The 17,650-nt window shown below is 41.5% G+C and overlaps 1 protein-coding gene across 1 annotated transcript in view; it reads left to right on the top strand.

Moving 5' to 3' along the window:
• TAF4B (TATA-box binding protein associated factor 4b) overlaps positions 1–17,650 on the top strand; it is a gene marked incomplete at both ends in the record, with an annotated part of 73,411 nt that overhangs the window by 10,806 nt on the left and 44,955 nt on the right. Inside the window, 6 exons of the mRNA XM_082014994.1 lie at positions 4,963–5,111; positions 5,962–6,069; positions 9,919–10,086; positions 10,193–10,315; positions 12,458–12,547; positions 15,876–16,454. Of these exons, the coding sequence (XP_081871120.1) occupies positions 4,963–5,111; positions 5,962–6,069; positions 9,919–10,086; positions 10,193–10,315; positions 12,458–12,547; positions 15,876–16,454 (1,217 nt within the window). The remainder of the gene's footprint in view (positions 1–4,962; positions 5,112–5,961; positions 6,070–9,918; positions 10,087–10,192; positions 10,316–12,457; positions 12,548–15,875; positions 16,455–17,650) is intronic.

The raw sequence follows: 17,650 nt of genomic DNA, 5'->3' as shown, positions 1-17,650 counted from the left end.
TTAACACTATTCCCAGAAATACAGTGAAGCCCCTACAGGTACATTCGGTGGCATAAACAGATCTCTGCCATGATCCCGCAGCATCTTGTTCATGTCTCTGGTGAGATTTTGGTTCTCTGCATGTAGTTACAATGAAGAGGTATCTGGAAGATGCTCCTCCTACTAACCTGTGTTTCTTGACTCCCGGCTTGGATGCTAAACACAGCTACAGCTTAGAAAATTTTAAGCGTATTATAACCAAGTTCAGAAAAAGCTGGATTTTCTTGGCTGGTAGTGCTGGGACAGCAAAAATTTACAGCGGAGGTATCTCAGGTTTGAGCAGCAAATGGAATTTTAATAGAAGGCCTCTGTCTTTCCATGGCACTCTTTGCTGGCATGCCTGTGTAGAGGCTGTTGTGGGTGGTGACTGCCTGAGCTATGCGGGAGGGATGCGGACGCTCTTTCTGCAGGCATGGTTCCTGGAGCCTCTGTTTCCTGGAGAGGCAGGTCACTGGACAGAAAGGGTTTAGATCTCAATGAGACCTCTTCCAGGTGATAAGCTATAGTATGGCTTCTTTCTGTGTGGCTTTGGAGGAAGCTGAACTGGGTTTCAGTTGTTGGTTCCTTCCCCTGCAGCCTTCTTGCAGGATTGTAGACGAAGGAAGGTGTGCAGGGAACAAAGGGCTGAAATAGCTGATTTTATTTTAACTGCCTTCTCTGGCAGTCAAGAAAAAAGAAATAATTTTCCAAAGGATGTTTTTGGCAGGACAGGCAGAATATCTAGAGACAGAAGTCTCAATTCAGTGTAAAAAGGGCTGTTTGTCAATCTGCTGGAGACACCCGAGTCCTCCAGTAAAGCATGTGAGAACTAATCCCTGCTGCTAACTGGTCACTTAGATTTTCTGTTTGTGGTCTGAAAACAGGAACAGCCTTGTAGCCCCAAAGGGATTGTGCCTTACTCTTACTATCTAAGTGCACATATGGTGAGAAAGTCTTTCCTGTTCTCTGAAACAACTTCAGCAAAACTATCAAACTGTGTATCCTGTAAACGGTGCTTTCTTGGAAGTGCTGCCCAAAAGAGGACACCTTTGGCGTTATGTAGATGCCTCATTTGCTGTTCAGTAACTACAGTTGGTGCCGATATCTTGGTCAGAGTCTGCAGGTACCTCTTCTGTTTTTAAACACTGAGTGGTATTAGCTGAAACTTCACTGTTTCAGCTGTTCAGAGGTCTGTCCCCTCCATTTTCCTGTGGAGTTGCAATGACTGAAAGACTTGATCTTTTTTCACATTTTGTTTGGCAAAAATTGCCTTCTAGTGAATGTGAAAACAGCTCTTGATAAGAAATATTATCTTTTTTTTCCCCCCAAGTGAATAATGAGGACTCCTGTACTTCTCTTCGTTTCTGATAGTAGCATCTTGGTAGCTGCATAAGCCTGTTTATGTAACCTTTCTATTGAGAACCTCAAGGTTACCATAACTTGTTGTTCCCTCATTTCACACTTGTGCAGCTGTATATGGTGTATGAGACTTGAAGCATTGGTTGAGTGCTGTGGAACCTTTTCTTCCCTCCTGTGTCTCCTCTTGGAGCCTGCACGGTTCACTTCAGTGTTGGGTTGTTGCTTTTGTTTCAAGGCGCAAAGGGAGTATCAAAAGCTTGGGCGTATTTATGTTGTGAAAAAATATAAGTAAATTGTGGCAACCAGAAGTGAAAAATAAATGCCCTTCTCAATAGCTTTCAAACTGTTTCAGACAAGCCACATGTCAGTTTACTGTCACCTCATGACATTAGGTTGTGACTGCCCAGAACTGTGTGTTTCATGCTTGAAGTGATGTCTTGTGGCTTTTCACTGTATGGATCTGTAGCAATGACAGTCATTTCAAATTTGCCTTCATCTTTATTTGAGCTAGCATCAGGCATTTACAGTATTAAGCCTACAAAAGCAGTAGTTAGTAGATTACCGTAATATTGTGGGTTTTGGTTTGGGACTTCTAATTTTGCTAGCCATCGTGAAAAACTACTGCCATGAAAAGGTTACCACTGTATTAAAAGTTCTACAAAATGGAACAATTATAGGGAAATTAATGTTTGTTCCAAGTGGAACAGGTTGTTACTATAACTTGTATGGAAGTAAACAGGCATCATCTTGGTCTTATGTTCCAATCGAGGCTATGACCACTGGAGTGGCCTTAGGTAACTTCTTCTGTGGATGCTCTCACCAAGAATAAGCCTGAAGTTATTTTACAGTGTCTTGATGAGGTATGGATGTCTTTGTATTGACTAATCCTGTCACTAGGAAGAAAGTTGATTTACATTTCAGGGTACAGTGCTGTCGGGGATCATTGCAGTCATGGTCAAATGTAAAGGAGACTACTGGGACTTGTTAATATTTGTGGTGGTTGCTTTTTGTTTACATGTTCATGAATTTGCATATGAACTGTATTGTGTTTGCATAAGCTTGCTAGCTGTGTTGCTCTTGAGTTAATTTCCTGTCAAGTGGAGTCTGATGGAAACTCTCTTCATTCAAGTGACTGGAGGATGGGATACTCTTCAGGCAGGGTCTCCATCTCTGACAAATGCTAACTGAAACTTCAGAACAGTAGTGCAAAAAACCAAACAAACACCAGCCCTATAGTCGAGTTGACTGGTAACAATGCTGTTGCTGGTATGCAGCATGATTCACAGAAGTAGAAATTGTTCTTCTGACAGTTTGGCTTAAAAAACAAATGAGTAGTGGCAAAATATCCAAATACATGAAAACAAAACACTTGATGCATTCAAAATCTCTAAAGGAATGAAATGATAAATGTATATGTGCCTTCTCGAGGAGTAGAGCTAGCAATGACATTTTTAAGCACCCTTAGAAAAGCCTAAAACCTCCAGTAGCAACACCTCTACCATCCTGAGTGTAGACCTAGAGCAGAGAGAAATGCTATTGCTATCAGTGTGTGGTATCAGCTTTCTCTCTTCCCTTAGAATCTGCGTAAGCATGTAATGTGAACAAGGAAAAAAAAATGCCCATTTTTGACTGATGACAAATTATATGCCATGAATCACTGTGTAAATGAGATGGCATGAAAAGAAAATTAGAAATCCAATTTGTTTTCTATGATTCTGGGTATTCATTGATTAAATTAAAAGATCCATCTGTACCTAAATATAATTATAGTCAAGACTTCAGTGGAGGAGGAGAAAGCTGAGTTATCAGATGGAGTAACAGTATTTTTCTCGATATGCAAATGCCATATGCATCTGCCCCATCTAGTAAAGGCTGCTTGAGAAAGGAGGGAATCACTCTAGATGCTACTCCTGCAGTCTCAGTTTGTGTGTGCTATGTAAATGGCAATATGTTGATGTTACAGAATTTTATATCAGGTTTTGTGTTGTCTTGCAATATCCTCTTACATTTTTAGATGTGGAGGATGAAAAGCTGTTTCTAAGCATGTGGTTACAGCTTGATTATTTTTTTTTCTCCCCCCAACAAAGCCCAACTCATGGAGTTTGTGGCTTTTCCTGTTGTATTTATTTAAACTCAGGCAGAAGCAGTGTTTTAGGCTGTATTGTACAGCGATATTTTGCCAGCTTCCAGACTAACCAGGTAGTAAAAAGACTATTCCATTGATGCAGGCTTGTTTCACACAGTGTGCATAGAAGATCTGGGGTTCTTCAGGGATTCTTCAGATATTGGATAAGTTTCAAGCAAGTTTAATGCAGTCCTCCAAAAATGTTGAGGTACTCGTACTTACATATCTAGCATTCTCCTGCACCTTCCCCCGTTCTTTTATGCGAAAGGGCTTTAAGTGAGGTGTTTGAGGATGGTGGGTTTGGTGGTGGACTCTGCAGCAGCCGCTGGTGAGGCACCAGCAAAGGTAGGGGTCTGCAGCCGTTGAGACCGGGGATCCAGCTGGCATTTTGTCTTTGTGAACCTGATGAAAGGTCTGGATTTTCCAGAGCATAGCCCTTAGGGGGCCAGGGAGGAGGAGGAGGAGGAGGACGAGGAAGCATTGATAGCTGAATGGTTTCCAAATGCAGGGAAGATGGGACTGTGATGTGGCATCTGACTGACTCTTCTCAGGGCGATTTTCATTTGAAAGCTTTAGTAAAAATACACATTGTTTGTTAACTGTTTAATTGTTTCTCGTTATAGCTGATGCGGTAGGAAGGAGAAAGGTGGTAGGAGTTGAATTGTGGTCGGCTGACTTTGCTGTAGGTTTGAAAGGAAAACAAAAAAGAAAAGAAACAAGGCAGAAGAGTCTCTTTCTTTTCTTTCCCTCCCCGTCCCCCCCATCCACCCCCTTGGAATCTCCCTATTTGGCAGAAAGCTGCTTTGATTAAAACCATGCATTTTAATGCGTTTGGACAGAGCCTTGGCAGAGGGACAGCTTCAAATGTCTCAGTGGCCTTGGCTTTCCTTGCAGACCACTGCCCTCTGACCAAGGGAGATGGTCTTGGTATAGGCAGGTGAACTGGTATTAATCAGGCTTCAGTTTCTATTGCAGGTTTTCTCTAAACCATATCTTCACCTGTAAGTATGTGCCTAAATGTTCAGAAAGTGAAAATGTGTAGAGGCAGACAAGTGTGACAGCGGTGATGAATTTTGTAGGTTGAAGAACTTCTTGAAGAAGTTACTGTTAAAGTAATCCCAGAGAGCGTGTGTGGTGGTGTCTGTCTTTTTAATGTCCGAAATATCTTTTTGACTCAAATGATGAACTGCTTTGCAATTTGCATCTTGTATACACATAGTGTCTCAATGTGGCTGTCTAGTTAAGTTCTTCTCTTGACTTTAGGAATTGTTTTCTATTGTAGAACACAGAGTAAGGCTGATGTATGCTTAGCTCCTACGTTTCTTGGCAGCTGTTCCTTGGAGTAAGAAGCTAAATATTACATTGTCTTATCAGCGTGGTCTAGTTATTTCTTCCACAGGAGCATAGGAAAGCCATAATATCGCTTAATTTCTAACAGTCTGGATGTTTTTCTCCAACAGGAACTGTTCTTATCAGAAGCAGTAATGGCCAACTAATGCTAGTATCTCAACAAGCAATAGCACGAGCACAGAGTCAGCCACAAAATAACACAAGTGTGAGACCATCTGTACCAACCAGCACACCTGCAATCAGAATATGTGCTGTACAGGTAACTTCTCTCATAGCTTTAATTTTAGGTAGCTGTATGTTCTGTAGTTATAACAGGGTTTGCAAATAAATTATGGAGGGTTAAATAAGCATTTGAATGCTTTCTGAACAGCATGGTGGTGTTTGGTTTTGCACATAAACATCACCATGTGCTTTGCTTTCTCAGTTTGAAAAAACTTCTAGCCATTACATATGGTTCAGTTCAAATTAAGGAATTCCTCTCTGATGGTGATGGTGTAAAGGGTTTTAAGAAAAAAATGCAAACCAACCCAAAGACAAAAAACCTACCTAAGTAGTTGCTGGTAGTAACTGCAATCTTGTGATCCTCTGGTGGGATACTTCTTTGAAGCTGAGTGAAGCTGAGGACCTTTCCCATGGCCCCAGAATGTTCCTTCCTCCCTGAGCTCTGATGGTTTTTTGCTTCAGTCTCTTGTATGTTAGTCAGCATTGAAGAGGAAGAGCAGGTATAAAAAAAATAACCATCCTATATAGGTCTCGCCAACATGCTCATCCTTTAACTGTTTTGTTCTGATTAGATATTGTGTCTAAGTGTCTCTGAATCTGTTCTTAAGTATTAAACTGGGAGACAAATAGCTTTGTTGAAAAGTGTTTAAACTGTAGGGACTATGTGAACGATGCTTGTATTGCCACTGTAAGAGTGGGTGTCATGGTTTAGTGGGCATGATGGCGTTGGGTTGACGGTTGGACTTGATGACATTAAAGGTCTTTTCCATCCTTAATGATTCTATACCATCAGATGAGAGCAGGTACTACAGTATCTGTTTTGTCATTGACTTGTCTGACAACTGTTCTGTGTGTGTGTTTAATTATTTTTTTATCTTTTTTTTAAGAACTCTGGCACCCAGTTGCTAAAGAAAGTAACAGCTACTCCTGTGAAACCATTATCTCAAACAACAAATGCTGAGGCTTCTAGTGTTCAGCCACCTACTGTAATACAGGTAGGTAGCAAGCTTTATAGTGCACTGGAATAAGAAAAAGGGACAGAGAGAACTGAAGAAAATATGGATGCATTCTTGTTATTTCTAACTCTAACCTGGTTTTTACTGAGATGGTAACTTTTGTCCTCATGATAAATTCTTTCCTGAATGTCTTTTTTTTAAACGCATAATTTAATTATGTTTCTGCCAGTGTGTGTCAGCTCATCTTCTCTCACTACAGTAGAAAGTGCATGAACAATGGATGAATAGTTCAGAGAGCCATTTCCAGTGCTTTTGTACCCTGTGACGCCACAGCTCCTTCAAGCTCTAGCTGATGCTGTTCTTGGAGAATGAGACTTCCTAATGCTCTCTCTTGTTTAGGTTCCCTGATTCCTTAGGGGGGAAAAAAGTACACCTGGGATGTTGTTGAGGGGAAAATGAGCTGTCTGCACTAGTCAAGCTGTTTTTCAGGTCTACATTTTACATTTTTTCCCCTCACTAAAAGCTGAAGGAAGGTCATAGCTGAAGACCTCGATGCTCTAATTGAATTTGGTAGATGTGTTCTGCAGGTACGACTGTAAATAAACAGTGGTTGGAAATGCCTCATTATTTTTAGGTAGCGTTTTTTGTCTTATTTCGTAGGTCTCTTTTTTCTTCTTCTAGAGAAAAATGTTGTAGGACTCTTCTGAGGAGGCTCTTGCTACCTGTAGAGTATGAGACTTCTCCTAGATACAGTTCCTCCTTTGTTCTTGGGGACCAGAGTTCTGGATAAGCATGTGTCATGAAAAGAAAATGGCTTCTTTTCTACAGCTAAGATATTCTGCCCTCATAATCTGGAGGAGAAATTGGGAAGATGTCTGGCTTGTGCATACCTTTTCTTTTGTGACCAAAAGGTTGAAGGAGACCGGGCTGTAGTGGTTGACCAAGCACTCAGTAAATGAGCAGGATCAGTCATTCAAAACACCATGCCTGGATGTATGTTCTTGACCTTGAGGGTGTTTGAAGGATTGGGGGATATGTTCGCTGACAGCGATAACTAACAATCTGACTTACAGATTTGTTCTCCTGCTGTTCTTCTGTATCAGCAACTGAAAACTACTCACAGCTCTGTGATCTTTTTTTCTCTGCCTTCTCACAACAGATGGATAATGTTGGGGCTAAAGGGGAAAACCCAGAGGCCGCTCCTAATACGTCTTCTATTTCGCTTAGAGTTGAAACAACATACGCTTTGTGTCTAAGAACAGTGATGGGTATTCCTTACTCACTTTTATTTTGGAATACTAGCTTGCAAACCACGTGGTTGTGATCTCTGTATAGAGATCTTAAAGGTACAAAAGCAATAGTCATACTATACCACCTTTGCACTGGGGAGAAGAGATGAAGGTAAAGATTTCTTCCATCTGATGGATGAAGCTGTCTGCATCCTCACCCTGGGGCAGACAAGAGCAGAGTGCTGACAAGGGAGTCTGTGCATAAGGTTGCAGGAATTGTCTGGGAAAGAAAGAAAGAGTCCTTGGGTCTGATTTCCTTGGCAGTGGTTTATTCATCAGTCCGAAAAGAACTTGCTGATGTTAGTCTTGACAGTTTTTTGAGGTCACAGGAGGGGAGTGTTAGTGTGGAAGTATGATGTTATCACAAAAAGCAGGAGGCAGTGGAGAGGAAATAATCCTTGGCTTTGTTGTGTATCTCCTATCTTGTGCGAAGTACAACTTGAGACACTACTATGTGCAAACTCTCTCTAGTTACTGACTCCAGGATTATTCTCCTCATCTACAAAAATATTTCCACTTGTTGTCGTTCCTGAATGTTTAAGCTCTGAGGTTAGACAAAATACCTGCACATTTTTATTTTTCACCTTCTTCCCAGATGGGATAACGAAGCTGCAAAGTGTCTAATTAGCATCATGCTGGGGCACTTTCATTTAGATGCAGAGCACTTCTTCTCTTGAAATGACTTCAAAATATGCAGGATTAATGCCATTTTTTATGGTGACTGTTTCTCTGTTGCTCGAAGTGAGAATGAGAATTGTCAGTAGTGAAAAAGGTTGCGGGCACATGACAGAAGTTAATTCCCATGTATTCATCTTTCTGGGAAAAGGGTCCAGCAGACTTCCTGTTGTTCCCTCCCTCAGCTGATAAAATGCCGTTCTGGTCTTGATGTGTAAACACGCTGGAATTTGCAAGAGATCAGCTCCCGCGAACCTCATGTTTTCGCCTTTTAAAAGCCCAGGGCATTGCAGCTTGACAGATCTGTACTCTGTCCCCTTCCGTCTTCCTCCCATCCATCTGTTTGTGGGATTCTTGTGCCCAGTTTGCCTCCCTGTGGTCTTAGAGCTGTTGAGCCTCATCCTTGGAAGAGGCAGTGGTGGTGGCAAAGATCCTGCAGAGAGCTATTAAAGTGTTACCAACAGTGGGAGCCTAAGCTGGAAATCTTTCTGGTAGCTGCCTGCTTCTTTCATGTCAAGCTGGCAGCAGCTTGGGGAGGTGGGGGGACTCACCCAGGAAAAAAGTAATTTATAAATAAATAAAAAAAAAAAGCAAGTGTTTTGCTTTAGCTTTAAATGTATGCTCACTAATTTTCCCTATCCTGAAAGACTTAAAAGCCCTTTGATATTCTACGTGATGTCTGTCCAACTCTTATTAGTTTTTGTTTTATCCGTGGTAGGGTAAGTTGGGCTTTTATCATTAATGCAGTTAGCAATTAATTTGTGATTGATGGAGTAAACTGTGGTGTTTAAGTGTGTTAAGAGTCAGTGAAAGCAATTGTGTTGCACAGAGGCACAGATCTGAATGTAGAATTTGGCCTACAAAACCAGACTTTCCCTTTCTCTTGAGAGTTTGGGAGGAAAAACGATACCCAATTTCAGGTTTCAAATGCTAACCTGAAACTCGTGCTTTTCTGTAACCTACGGGTTCAATCTGGCTTTTTAGTATTCAAGTTGAGAAACTGAAAGTAGTGGTTTTTGTAGGGGCAAAGGCTTTTACTCATATTGTATTCTGTTGTATCAGAAGAACTGTGTTGTATTTTATAAGTGTGAGTTTTGTTTTTGTTTTTTTTTCTTTCTTTAAAATCTGAAGTGGAAATACTTCAGTTTAGGAGGTTTTCCTTTGGAAACTGCTATTTAGCCTGGTTTGCAGAGGAGGGAGCCAATTCCGCTCTTATTTTTTCTGAAACCATCATTACTCTCCTGTTGCTGGAGCTTCTGAATCTGTTGGTAAATTCTGAGATTTTAAAAGAGGTCTCAAAATAATGGAATTTTGTGTCTGGGCAGAGGAGAGAGAGACCCAAACTGCTGCCCACAAGGCAAAAGCAGGAAGAGCTTGTTAGGTACATTTGCTCAGCTGACTGCTTCTGCTGGCACATGCATCCTTCCAAAGTGGACCCGGTGTCTTTTGCCTGCTGCCTGTGTGATAGGAAGAGTAGGGGATATTGCAACTGGGAGAGGAGCTGCAGGGGAAGAAAGGAAGGTAAATAATCACTTCAGGTTGTATTTGTCTCAGCATAGTATTGCCTGGCTTAGCATTGTCCAAAATGCATTAGTCTTAGACTAATTGGGTCTTCAAGACAACTTTACCTTTCTCTCTTCACTCGAAGTTGCAGGCAGATCTTCAGTCTGGGTGAGCCTTTGTCATTTCTTCCCCCTGTGCCCTTGATTTAAAAACACAATCATGGCTGTGGGAGTGCTGTCACTTCCTGTATTAAACAGAGCTGCTCAAAGCAAATGAATCCAAACTTTAAAAACAAAGACAAAAATCATTTATTTATGTTTTAAATAGTAGTGTGGAGGAGAATGCTGCCTTATACGCTAGCAGAATACAGTATTTTTGTCACGTTAGTCTTTGGTTAAAAAGTGTTAATTTTTCTTTTCAGCCAGCAGCTGCAACAGCTAGTGTTACTACAGTTACTGCTGTAAAGCCTTCGAGTACTGGAACACCTGTAAAACTTCCAGTTACAGGACCACCTGCACAAGCTATCTCCCAAAAGGCAATCTCTGTGAAAGCAGAGGGCACAACAGTAGCACAGACCAGCGCTTCTACAGTAAGGGGAAAAAAAGTTTTTAATTAAAAATTAACATTCTCTATATTCATCAGAGGTTGGAGAGCCAATGCAACACCTAACAGTCTTCTCTTTATTTTCACGCTAGGAGATGCTAGAGAATGTCAAGAAATGCAAGAATTTTCTTGCTACGCTGATAAAACTGGCATCTAGTGGACCTCAAGCCCCTGAAATGGGGCAGAATGTGAAGAATCTGGTGCAAAGTCTATTGGTGAGACTTTTTATAAACAAAGTCCGCATCATTTGTGTATCGTTTTTGACATTGAGTTTGTCATAGTTCTGTTCCTTGTCTTTTTTTTTAAACAGCTGAAGTGTTGGATTTGTGGCCGAGTACATCTGACCCTCTTTAAGTCTTACATTTTAACTCTTGTGTTAGCTGGATCACATGCTGTGTTTTTTCCCCCTAACATTCCTCTTTCATTTTATGCACACAGGTAACTGACAGCAGGAGGAGCTGATAGTGCTAACATAGCTTCCAGGTCTGAGCTGCTTTTTTTTCCTGTTAGTGTAGTTTTGGGTCCTCAATGGCAAGAGTAGTGCTGTGGAGGTTGTAGTGCAGTGCAAAGTCTGTGCTGCTTCTCTACTCCAAGACAGAACTGACTGACAGCTTGATAGTGAAGCTCCAGTGGAACAAGGATGACATTATCTATGTCTTTAGACAATGGGATGGAGAAAATAACATGGTGGCTGCCAATGTCTCTCTCCCCTTGCAGGTGGCTTCTGTATGGTGCGTTGTGCTATACCCCAGCACAGCTGGGTTTTCTTGGTAATGATTTCTCCTGCCACTTCTTCTGTTGGCATTTGACCACTGCTGCTGTTTTGTTGTTCCACTGTAGCAGAAGGCTGTGGGCTGGTGGAGGGGGATGGCTTTGCTATAGTGGTACCAAAGGACTTCTCATTCTAGAAAAGCATGGTGTAGACAGAGGAGTAATTTCAGAGAGCAGGTTGTTTGAAGATGCATCCTTGCAAAAATTTTATTTCTTTCCCCCTGTGTCTTTATACACCTTGCTACTAGAGTTTTTCCTTCTTGTGCTTACAGTACTTTCATTATTTTTTAAGAACAGTTGTTAGCAGACATTAATACATCATTAACTGTGCACTTGCTTGCTTCTTGTAGTATTTTAAAAATGCTGTTCTTCTGCCATTCAATATGTATATATGATTTAAATGCAAAATAAATTAACGGTTTTCATACGTATGAGGGAAATGAGTAAACCTCAGCTGTGAAGTAAATGGTCCTTAAGGCAGCTTCTCGTGAAGTGGGTATCAAGCACCTTGTATGCACTGAGATGCAGTGTACCAAATCACTGCATCTGTATCGGTGAGATCTTGGTGACCTGTATCCACAGCTCAGTGAGACCTAACAGGCAGCAGATCAAATGACTAAACAGGAGAGCTGCTGTAAATTATGTTTGTCTGTGAATATACAGTGCCTAAAACCCCTGCTCTGGTCACGTAGCTCCCTGGAACAGTTGTTCCAAAGAAGAATATAGGTGAGAGGAGTAATTTCTCTGCAGAGACAGAGACTGGTGCTGGGGTCCCTCTTCCTTGTGTGTCTGCACCTTCTTGGAGGAGGTAATGTTCTTGGTGACTCTGTGGCAGGGTCTCACTTGGGAGGGTGAGAAAGGGCAGCAGTGTCTGGGGCTACCCACCACCTTAGCCCCATCATGGTGTCACTGAAGTAGTGAGTGAGGGGTCTCAGAAGTCTCCTGCAGCTTCCTAACTCTCCCAAGGCCTTGAGTCAGGTGTTTGTTTTGGGGCAGAGCAGAAAAAGTTAAGAATGGAGATTGTGCTCTGCAAGGCCAGTTACTGTAGTGGTATGCAGACGTGGTGTTCTGATGTTCATTTTCTCCTGAAAGACGATATTAAGTGTTCTGTTTTATTAAGCTATGTACGCATTAGACTAGAATTGTCCTACAAAAACTCCCGAGTTGTCTTTTGTCTCTCATCTCTTTAAACTGATCTTTATGCAGATAAACTACCTTTACAGTAAAAAAGTACTTTCAGTGAATTTTAAATACCTCTGCATAACAATGAGTTACTCAAAAGGATCAGTGCTACTTATAAACTTGTTTCTGTCAGTTCATTTCAGTGAACCTGTGTTTGAACAAGTATCCTTAAATGTGTTAACTGCCTGTAGATGAAGAAAGTAATTTGATAATACTGTATCTGTATTACAACATCATTCTATCCTAAAACCTGTTGTTTAAAAATACAGGAGGAAAAAAGCATTTGAGTACTAAATTGAACAATTCCATGTAATATAAATTTCCATGAATTTTTCATATATCTGGGAAAAAATATGGTAGATTCATAGTTATAACTTACCATTGTAATTATACTTTCCTCTTAGGAAGCAAAAATTGAACCAGAAGAATTTACAAAAAAGCTATACATAGAGCTCAAGTCATCTCCACAACCATATTTAGTTCCTTTTCTCAAGGTAAGTGTCTGATTGTGGGTATATAGTATTTAATAAGGGGAGGATGGATGACCAGAAAAGAAAAGGAAAGAGGCAGAGCATTCAAATAGGTATTTGCTCAGGTCAGTTGAGCAAATGGTGCTTAACATAGCCCTGTGTGACTGTTTCTCTTAGAAAGACAATTTTTTGGGGGAGGGAGGATTTCAGAGGAGTAATTTACTCTGTGTTTTTAACTTGTAGAGTAATTACCCTCTAGTCATTAGTGGAGACTAATGTTTTGTAAGCTGGTACATCTACAGTAGAGCAGCTATACTAAGATGAACTCTTACTTTCTCATCAAAACTGTAGCTATTCTGAGTTCTAATACATCAGGCTGACAACAGTAGCTGTGCACAGCTTATGCAGTATTTAAACTCAAAGGATCTACATAAAGCAATTCATCTGTCTGCTGGTTTGTGTTTAATTGGAGGCAGAACCCCCCACCACCCTTTTTTCCAGAAAGGGTCTAACAGGACTACTGCAGCTTAGGAAAAGTAACGCAGGACAACTCTACCCAAGCAAATAATCACGTAAATTAAAAAATGCTCTCTTAACACTTTTAATCATATGGGAGAATGGTATTAACAAAATAAAAATGAACATCTTTGTTGTACAGCAATCATTAAATCCCAGTGAAAACATGGAACACTTGGTTGCAATTACTTAATTGCAATGTAATTCTTAGTATTCTTAGGCTTGGTAGAGCTGTACTATTCCTTGGCACTCATTATAGGTATGATGGAGAATCAGGGAAGAATAGTTAAGCGTTAAAGCTGGGACAGGGGTTTTCTGGAGTTTGTCCTCTTCCTTAGTATTTGGCAGCACATGTAACAATGCGTGTGATAATGTTGATACTACTTCTAGTTGACTGGTGTTACAAGTGTAGGATGAGTATTTTTGTTACAGTGGCAACCTTTAAATGCTTTGCTAGCAAGTTTGCCATGAGTCTAGAAGACTGCAGTCATCTCTGCTGGGCTTGATATAAAATTTTCATATTGGTCACTTATTTATTCTCTGTTTAATTCCCTGGAGGCTTCTTAAACACCCATGCAAATGCTAGAAAAACAAACAAGCTCAGAGTATAGGCTTTCCTGCATCCAGTGCAGCTCTGACTGCAGAAGGTCCGGGCTGTGAGTGCAGGGTCCGTGTGACTGGCAGAGGTTTCCTATGAGCTATGTGGGGTTTCAGCAGAGCTCTACTAACTGCCAAGGCAAGTTAGGCTTCAGAAGTAGTGTAGCTGCTTTCTGCAGGGCCCTGGCTGATGAGCCCTGCTGGATGTAGGCTGGCTGCCCCTGTGTGGGGCCAGCTTGGGTGCCGCTGTGTTGTGTTCCCAAAACAGCACAGGTGAACCTCAGTAGCTTTCCGCAGACCCAGCCTAAATCTGGTACAGCTAGACCTTGTCTGGGGCTGGTGAGCCCTGATAGCCCCAGACTAGCTCATGCAGAGGAGCTGAGGGGTGGCTGCACTGCACTTGCTAATGCTTCCACTCCTTTGAGTCCCCCAAGGGTTTATTAGCTCAGGCACAGCACTGTCCTCATGCGCTGACAGCAGTGCTCAGCCTCAGCTAATAAGCCATCTCACAATGTGAGAGCTGCTACACTTGCTGCACAGACCTCGAGGCTGTTCCACGGCAGTTAGGTTGGTTTCATCAGTGTGGGTCAGACTCTGAACTGTCACAGCAGAGCCATTGGACGTTTCTCCTGTGGCATGCTGCCAGGTACTGGTATCATCTAGGCTTTTCTGTTTTGGGCAGTATCCATACCCCATAATCTTTGACAAAGTGTTCTCTCCCTGTTGCACACTATATTAACAAAGAAATACTGTGACTTCGGAAACGTTGTTCAGACATTGTCATGGTCAAAGTTAGCTGACTTTATAGTGTTAGCCATCCTTTAAAACATCTTGCACCCTGGTTGCTTTTTTCTGAAATACCTTAAGGATGTGTAGTTGATACACACCAATTAGGTCTGGTCTGTAACTCTGAGCAGCTGCGACAGGACAGTGCCAAATGGAAGCTGACTTCAGGAGCACTTCTCTGAGGTGCTATGAGGATTGGTGCTGGCCTTGTTTGTGGGGGAAATGCTTGCAGCTCGAGTCTGGAAAGAAAAGTGATTATGGTGTGTTGCCAATTCACTTTTAGCTAGTGAAGTGGAATTTTAGGGAGGACTTTCTGGAGTTGTCTGTTCTTTTTGAGCTGCAGGTTTTTGATTAAGTTGTTGCACATGTTTTGCTTTGTCTCTTCCGATAGGTAGAAAAGTACAGTGACTTTGGCTGTGAAGCCTGCTTGATTTTCAAATCTCTGCTGGATGATTTTGGTAAATAAATTGCATCAGGAGCATGAGGAAAGCTGAGCAGCCTTTTTAAAAGGAAGTGAACATTAAAGATAGGTGTGCTGCATAAGGTCCAGATGTGCAAACAGTTTGTTCACTTGGTATATTAGCATGTGAAACATGTTCATTTTGCATGAAACCCAAAGAAACAGCACTATTCTGGAGACTCTTATAAACTTCAAAAACTGTCAAGGGGTGGGGGAGGGGGGAAGGGTTTGTGAGAATATACAGGTAGCTGCAGAACTGATTTCCCCTGGTTCTGATGCATAACAGATTGTACATAGTCAAGCAGAAAAATCTGTATAGAGCTTGAAGATTATTCTGTCCATTAATGTCCTCAAACATAGCTGTAGTAAAACCCAAATGTTGCCAGATAGCTTTACTAATGTTCTCCTGTTGCAGAGAACTATCCGGCTTCCTTGTGCTGCTGCAGCTATAGAGACATTATTAAAGTGGTATCCCCCCCTAGTGTAGATACAGCTGTATTGGTATAGAAGTGCTTGTATCTTCAGAGCTTGTTTCTGACTTTAATGGATAATTTGTAGTTCTGTCAGACAGGCCCTGTGGAGTAAACACAGCTGTTACAATATAGCAGGGTGTTTTGGGAAAAAAAAAATTTTTGAGGTAGTAAAGCAGTAAAAATGGTCTTATTCTGAAACATAAGTTCCGAATTGAAAAAACTAAACAAAAGAATGAAGTTACAGGTGAGTTTCCCTATAGGGGGGATTTGCTACGTGCAGTGAAGCTGTGGTGCTGTTGACCTTGCTCAGCCTCTGTTGGTGATTCTTGTGGTCTTCACTGAGCAGTATTTTCATCGGTTTGAGTGCCTGAATTTTAGCAAAATTTGTTTGGAATAAGCAATTTGTTATTCCCTGAAAAACTGAATTGGAAGATGAGGAAGAGAACTCAGTTGCTAATTTATCAGTATTGTGGAAGACTCTGTTGATGTTACATCCAGTGTTTTTTTGTTTTTCTTCTAGAAAAGCATGCTTGCCTTACGGCAGCTAATGCCCAATGCTCAGAGCTTTATCCAGCACTGTATGCAGCAGCCAGCTCCAACCCAGGAAACTGTTTTGACTTGTACCTCTGCAGCACCAGCTCCTTTGATAGCAGTGGCAACCTCAGCTGTAGCAACAACTTCTCTTCCAGTTACAAAACCAGTGTCTGCCTCCGTAACAGTCACAGCCTCTCCGGTTATAAAACCAGTCCTTGTCAGTGCATCGGCGACAGCTTCTCTGCAGACCGTGAAGCCTGTTCCTGCCTCTGCAGTGGTGACAGCATCTCTTCGGCCTGCTGCTTCAGTCCTCACCACAACAATAGCAACATCAGGGCTGACTGCTATCCAAACTGTCAAGCCAGTCTTCACCTCTGCGGCAGCAACACCCTCTCTCCAGTCTGCAAAGCCAGTGCTGGTCTCTGCAGCAGCATCTTCAGCAACAACCCCTCTCCAGCCTCTGAAACCAGTCATTGGAACCCCGATTGGTATTAAAATCTCACAGCCAAACTCCATCGTTGCGCAGTCAGTAGGTGCCCAGCAGGTGGTTAAAGTGAAACAGTTGGTAAGATGAATTTCTCTGCTCTTCTGTAACTGGGCTTCTTTGCTTTGACTCATGCCGTTTTGTCAAGAGGATACCAATTTGGTTCTTAGCAGTGTTTTTTAACATACAAAGCCAGTCTGTCATGAGTTAACCAGTTATAGTTGTCATAGTTATGGCTGTTAAGCCCTTGCTGAAAAGGTGAACCTAAAGCCAAGCTGTAAGCTTGGTCTCTTGCGAGACATGCTGAACACCGTTCCACCACACTGAACATCCAGCTTGAGACACGAGGGACTATGAGTTCTGACCCCTGCTATGTGTGCAGCAAGGCTAGGTTGGCATCTGAAAAAAAAGGAAGGAAATGCTAATGTCAGACACAGGAATTGCTGATGGGATGCTTGTGTTAATTACTATTAGATGCCCTGTTAGGGCTGTACCTCAGCTAGCCACCAGGGATTCCAGTCTCTCTACCTTGATAGTTCCTATCCTGGATGCTTTGCAGCACAGGTGCCTTGATGATGTTTAGTGATACGTTAACTGAAATGTAAGAACTAGCTCAAGAAGCTTTTCAGACCAGAGTTCTGACTTCCACATTTACCAAAACAGGTTAGTTATGAAGTCATCCAAAATAAGCTTTTTCTATCAAGCCTCATTAGCTAACAAATTCCAGGAGGAATAAATGTCTTATTAAAAGAATACCCTCAAAAGCAATGTGTTAATATCTTTTTTTTTTCTTGGCACAGGTTAACTTCTTGCTGATGTTAATGTTAAATACCAACAAATGGTGGACCACGGGTATACCCAAAAGAGCAATATTGTGAAATACATTAGGTTGGGTTTATGGGTGTTTGAAACACTGAGTAGTATGCTGTCACTGGTCCATCTGCAAATAATGTTCTCCAGTATTTTGAGAGGATAGTCTCCCTTTGGGAGATAAAGAACTTGATTCTTGAATAGGACTTCCTTGGAAAGATTTGTTCTTTACAAAGAGGGGAAAACATTAGACTTCCTATGAAGCTAGATTTACTTTCCACAGGCGTAGTAGGGCATCTAGTGTGTGAATTTCCTTTATAGTTTTTTTTTTATTGTGTATACTTGATTTAACAGTATTCAGACCCCAAAAATGTTTTGCTTTTTAAATTTTCATCCTTTCAAAATGCATAAGGTGGACGTAATGCAAGAATCCTGCATTCTAAATGAAATGCTGGTAACATAAGCTC

The sequence above is a fragment of the Phaethon aethereus genome, assembly GCF_964289735.1.
Source record: "Phaethon aethereus genome assembly, chromosome: 2".
NCBI classification, from domain to species: Eukaryota; Metazoa; Chordata; class Aves; order Phaethontiformes; family Phaethontidae; genus Phaethon; species Phaethon aethereus.
This window is presented reverse-complemented; position numbering and strand designations above follow the sequence as displayed.